Source organism: Sander vitreus, chromosome 12 (genome assembly GCF_031162955.1).
Source record: "Sander vitreus isolate 19-12246 chromosome 12, sanVit1, whole genome shotgun sequence".
NCBI lineage: Eukaryota > Metazoa > Chordata > Actinopteri > Perciformes > Percidae > Sander > Sander vitreus.
In genome coordinates, this window is record NC_135866.1 from 18,842,692 (window position 1) to 18,848,803 (window position 6,112).

At 42.3% G+C, this 6,112-nt stretch overlaps 1 protein-coding gene across 9 annotated transcripts in view; it reads left to right on the top strand.

Annotated features, from left to right (window-relative positions):
• LOC144527050 (receptor-type tyrosine-protein phosphatase mu) overlaps window positions 1-6,112 on the top strand; it is a 158,018-nt gene that overhangs the window by 143,095 nt on the left and 8,811 nt on the right. For all 9 annotated transcript variants that reach the window (XM_078264892.1, XM_078264893.1, XM_078264896.1 and 6 more), the window contains 5 exons: window positions 11-165; window positions 504-639; window positions 2,493-2,642; window positions 3,040-3,213; window positions 4,498-4,629. In XM_078264892.1, the coding sequence (XP_078121018.1) occupies window positions 11-165; window positions 504-639; window positions 2,493-2,642; window positions 3,040-3,213; window positions 4,498-4,629 (747 nt within the window). The remainder of the gene's footprint in view (window positions 1-10; window positions 166-503; window positions 640-2,492; window positions 2,643-3,039; window positions 3,214-4,497; window positions 4,630-6,112) is intronic.

Here is a 6,112-nt window from a genome sequence, read left to right on the forward strand (position 1 = left end):
TGTTCCTCAGAGAGGGGCTCATGAGATTCGGGAAATCCGTCAGTTTCACTTCACGGGCTGGCCGGACCACGGGGTGCCCTATCACGCCACGGGCCTGCTGGGTTTTATTAGGAGAGTCAAGTCCAAGACTCTAACCAATGCTGGGCCCATGGTGGTTCACTGCAGGTTGGTGTGCACTTGAACTGATCAGTGTTTCATAATTTAGTTTCTACTCTGCCTAACCAGTTTATGTAACATGTTCTTCTCTGTCCTACCAGGAAGTTGACATTATTCTCCACTGTTTAATTCAGTCCATAGCTTGAAAACGAGCAGTGTTCAGCTTTGTGAAAAGAGACCTGTGTACAACTGTATATTATGGCTATTTAAGGCAAAAAAGCAGAAGAAGAAAATATTTTCACATATTATGCTATACTTTGAATGTCAAACATTAGGCGTCCTACTGATATGGATAAAAACAGTGTTTTCTATTACACCCCTGATGTTTGCAATCTGTTTCCCTGCAGTGCCGGGGCGGGACGGACAGGCTGCTTCATCGTCATAGACATCATGTTGGACATGGCGGAGAGAGAGGGTGTGGTGGACATTTACAACTGTGTGAGGGAGCTGCGCTCACGGAGGGTCAACATGGTCCAGACTGAGGTATGGTGAATCTGGTCCCACAGTGGCCTCAGCAGACCTGCCCACAGAGACTCATTAGTAAAAGGAAGAGTGAGGATGCAGCTTGACAGGCTGTTGCCATCAAATTTGGATTAACTAGTATCTGCGAGTCATTCTTAGCATAAGCCCCACTTCCCTGCTGCTCCAGAACAAATGCTCCAAATTAATACCAAAGAAAGGAGCTATTTTATGAAAATAAATGAATTATGTCCAGAAAACATAAATCATCATACCTGACATTTATTAGTCAATATTTCCGCAGGATAAGCGATGCAGACGTTTTTCAAGTTCCACTTCAATTGTTGCATTTTTCAAACAGTAGGAATATATTTCAATATGTAACTAAACTATACAAATTATAATTGACCTCTATGTGACGGCTGTAGGGCCAGTGCTCTTCAGTGCTTGTTTTAACCTGCTTGAAATATTGTGTTTATTTGTACAGCGGTTGAATTTATGGCTACAACTTTACATTTGTTTGATCATTTTCACAAAAGACATTTATTGACATGCACACGCTAACCACTTCCGAGGATGCTAAGCACAAGTGCTTGGCAATACATGCTATAATAAAAGGGTTTAGAGGCTTGTAACTGAAAGCAGTTAGCTCATATTGATGGCTGAAAACATCTCTGGCTCATCCTCCAGCTTTATGCCGGTGTGGGCTACCAAAAGGACTTTGTGCTTTCCTGAACACCGGCCATCTGGAGGTGTCCATAGTCTCGTTGGATGCATCATTTCCCCGTAATTCCCTTTAAATCACAGGCGTCATTGGACTTAATGGGCAAATGTTTCATCGTTGACGTCCGAATTGGGATTTGAGTAACTGGAGACCAAATGTTGTTCACCCTGAGTCACTCTCCTCAAGTTCAGTGACCTTCAAAGAGTGTGTATGTGTGTGTTTTCCCTCGCAGGTGTTCAGGCTCGTTGGCACGGCTCCTCAGCCTGCGGCCAGACACTAACTCTCCAACGTGGTTTAATCTGTCCGCAGAAATGAAAAGCCTTGTTGTTGTTTGTAGTTTATGAGCTCAGATAAGATCTATCAATCTGTGGATTCGGGTTTGAGCACCGTGTTGCCACTGACCCTCTGACCCAGCCCGAGCTAGTCAAACTCTCAGGTCAGCAGTTCATGTTCTGCACTCGGCTTAACAAATGGCAACACATGTTTCTCTGTCAATCTGTAAATCAGTGACCCCTGTGCATGTGTGCGGATTTTGGTCCGAAGTGACAAGGGAGTGTCAGCTGAAAATGTCACTTCAGAATAGATTTGCATCAAGCCTCCAGCTGTGTCATGATGTGGACTGCTTGACTGACTGATGGGAGGAGGAGAAAATGTGGCGCGATTTCCAGTTTGCTCTACATAAAGTTAAGGACAGCTGGGGTTGTTTTTGTTCATGCCTTGATCATAACAATAATGACGAAGAAGCTTCAGCCTGGCTAAGGTCACCAAGGTTTGACATGGTCATGACAAACATTTCAAAGGTCATTGTATTTGACAAAATACATTTCTTCAAGCCCTCTAAATAGTTTAAGGTTTTTAAAATGTCATCATATTTTGAGTTTTATAACCAAATTAAATCAGCTATGTAACAAAATATGCAAACATAATTAATGTAACCTTTGAACACAGACAATGACAAATATTAGTCATAGAAACTGCCTCAGGGCTAAAGAATAATCATGGTTAGGTTTTGGAAAGGTCATTGAATTCTTCTAGCAAAAATGCAGAGGAACACTGGCTCGTGCATTTCTGCTGCTGGTAGAAAACAAAATCATTTGTTGTCATGAGACTTAGAAGTCTGATAGATCCGCAATGAGGATGCTGTTTTTTGCAGGAGCAGTATGTCTTCATCCATGATGCCATCTTGGAGGCATGTCTCTGTGGCGACACCACCATTCCTGCCAGTCAGCTCCGCTCCGTGTATTACGACATGAACCGCCTGGACCCGCAGACCAACTCCAGCCCCATTAAAGAGGAGTTTAGGGTGAGGAGATTTAAACATAGGGCAAATAAGGCACTGTATGCAAATCCCTAATAAAGCATTATCTCAAGTACAGGATAAGTTCAAAACAACAGTAAACATGTTGTCTCTTGATGAATGGTGCAGTCCCCCTCTGGGCCAATCAATGGCAAATACATCCCCTTGCTTTAATCTGTAATAGTAGCACCCCTCCTTAGACCAATCAGTGTTATATGAGATGCATCGCCCCCCTAAGTTTAATCACGGTCGCATCAGGGGAGTAAGACCTATCGCTAATGTAACTGATTAAAGAATTGCATTGTTAATTACCATATTGGGAGATAATTAGCACACTCAAGACCTGAGTGCCTACCTTCCTGCGTCGGTATGACAGTGTGTAATTCTGCTTCAACCCTGACAGACTCTGAATATGGTGACTCCCACGCTGCGGGTGGAGGACTGCAGCATCGCCCTGCTGCCCAGGAACCATGAGAAGAACCGCTGCATGGATGTTCTTCCTCCAGACCGCTGCCTCCCCTTCCTGATCACCATCGATGGGGAGAGCTCCAATTACATCAACGCTGCGCTTATGGATGTAAGAGTCGAACGCAGACGTGAACATTTCGCATTTTAGGGAATACTCACTTTTCAGAGTCACTTAAAGGAGCATTCCAGCATTATTGGAAATCTTGCTAATTGAATTCCTGTGATTTTTAAAGTGGTAAATTGAAACTGAGTCATAAGGCAGGAAATTGCAGCTGTGTGAGCTGAAACTTTCCCACATGCTTTTCTTCAACGCTAATCAGTATTGCCAAAGCAGGTATTTTGCCTTTGACAGTTAACGGAAAACATCATGGTCTATTAAGTCACATTGGTATTTCCACCTCTTATACAATGGACTTCTGTTGGTTAAATATTAAACATTGCTAATGTTTAAATGCCCGAAAATAAATGGATAGAAAATACATTCCTGTTCTTTAAATCCATTGTGGCTGTTCTAACAATATCTTGAAGTAGAACCTTGAGACTTAAACTTTAGTTCAAGGTTTAAAGAACTTTTAGGTCTCACATAGACACCACCACACCACAGGATGTAGAGTGAGATAAAGTGACAAGGAGCACTAGACAAAACAACTAAATGTGCATGCTGCCCACCCACCCACAAAAGAGAAGGCAGTAACAAACAAAAGGACTATGTTTGATGTTAATTGAAATGTATTGTGCTGACAAGTCGTCTTGTGTAAGTAAAAAATAAATATATGGAGAGAATATATATATAAGATTACATAAGTTAAAAAGGAGTCAGAGTTGTATCACAAAACAAATGACTCAGGTCAGATGTTGCGCTACAAAGTGGAACTTGGAAACAACACGTGGCCAATTAGACTATTGGACAATTAGAAATTAAATTAGAATTCAACAATGTAAACTCATGGCAAGACGAAGATCACGCTACATAATCAAAAGTTTGAATGTGCAAATGCCATGTTGTTTAATTTAGACTACCCTCATGGACATACCAGAGACCTGACTTGACTGACTAAAATGCACCAAGGGACAACTCAAAATAAACCCTAAATGCAATGTATAGCAATTTTTCAAGTGTTAAATGTATTCAGGGGGACCTTAGAAAGAGCACCTTGACAAAGCTCATGTCCAGTGATGGACTTTTTGGCTCTTGTCTGGATTGAGCAGGCGACCTTTCAGGTACAGGATCCTCTGAGTCACCACTGGGCTAGCCAGAAACCACATTAAAAGTGCAGCGTTCTAATATAATCTCCCTAGACATGGAATGTCCATTAGAAAACATTGAGGTATTTTAGTGACAGTGTTTCTAATCTGTCTCTTGCTTCTTTTTCTCCCTCGGTTTTCCTCCCAGAGTTACAAGCAGCCGTCTGCATTCATAGTGACCCAGCACCCGTTACCAAACACAGTGAAGGACTTCTGGAGATTGGTGCTGGATTACCACTGCACATCCATAGTAATGCTCAACGACGTCGACCCAGCCCAGGTAAACCCGACCTGATACGTGTGCATAAAAACATTACACACACACACACACACACACACACACACACACACACACACACTCGGGGGGGGGGAGGGGGGGATATTGCAAGAAGCACACTGACAAACAGATGTAGTTTCTTTTATCAGAAGTCTGAGTCTAATAAAGTCACACAAAAGGACAGTGTAGGAAATGGATTCAGAGAGAGATTGCTGTTTTTGTTTGCTTTCTTTCAGTATGAACCTGGGGGTTGGGTTGGCTGGCAAACACGTATATGTGTATACAGTATATGTTTGAAATGAGGTGGATGCTGCAGAGTGGAAGAGGACTTGACATTAAAGCGCAGGTAGATGGAGAGACAGGCCTGTGGAAGAGACTATCCAGATTTCTTAGCCCGAGGCTCTGTCATAACACTCGCGGATCAAAGCCTGAAGCCCGGCTTGCTCTCCCCATCCAAATCCCCTTTCCCTTGGTGACTGACTGGCTGGCTGGATAGAAAAGGCCTTTCATTCAATATTCTCACTGTAGCCAGCCAAGGAAACAGCACAGGTGGGAAGGGAGGAAGGGGGTGAAGGCATAGATGGAGATGAGGGAGGTGGAGGTTTACAATCTTCTCCATCAGCATCTTTGTTTTTGCATCTGTTGAATTTGTCAAATTTTGACAGGCTTTCAAAGGAAGCTAGAAAGTGCTTGCTGCCACTCAGACTGTTAATGTGTTTGTGCTCTTTTGTGTGTTAAAGAAAGTGAGCGTAATATTTGTGTGTCCATTTATATGCGTGTACTCAGGCCTGTTATTTTCATTCTTCTCAGGTAGTCTCTTTTTCTCTTGTTAGTTCATGACTCTGCATGTAGGCATGTCTGTCTGTCTGTGCAGCATCTGTCCATCTGTGCATGTACACTTCCAATAGTCTGATTTAGTGCTGTGAGGCCGGCGCTGTGCTCTGCAGGTGCATGTTCTTAACTGGGCTTTCTCTCATGAGGAGTGGAAATAGGGGGAGATTTTTCAGCTCTTATGATGCTGTCCCAGGGGTTTATTTATCTCGCTGTACTTTTTAACACTGCTGTAAAAGCAGTCAGTAATGCTATCAATGACTGCTTCTTAATGCTTTTAACTAATGCTACAGCTATGGATTATGTTTTGTTTTACATTAATCTATTGATTACTTTTTCAAATAATTTACCAATTGTATACTTTTATATATCTGTTAAAATATAGCAAGAATTCACATCAAAGTTACCCAAAGCCCAAGGTGACATCTACAAATAACTTGTTTTGTCCATCCAACACTTCAGAAGCCAAAAGTATTCAATATACAATGACGTCAAACAGTGAAAAGCAGCCAATTCAGTGGTTAACTTTAACTTTTTGTCATACTTCCTCAAACCGTCACTATATCCTGACAGTGACGTGCTTCTAATGGCATTTGCGAGGTTCTACTATGCTCAAACAAAAACAACCAATCAGAGCCAAGGAGTCCTGATCAAA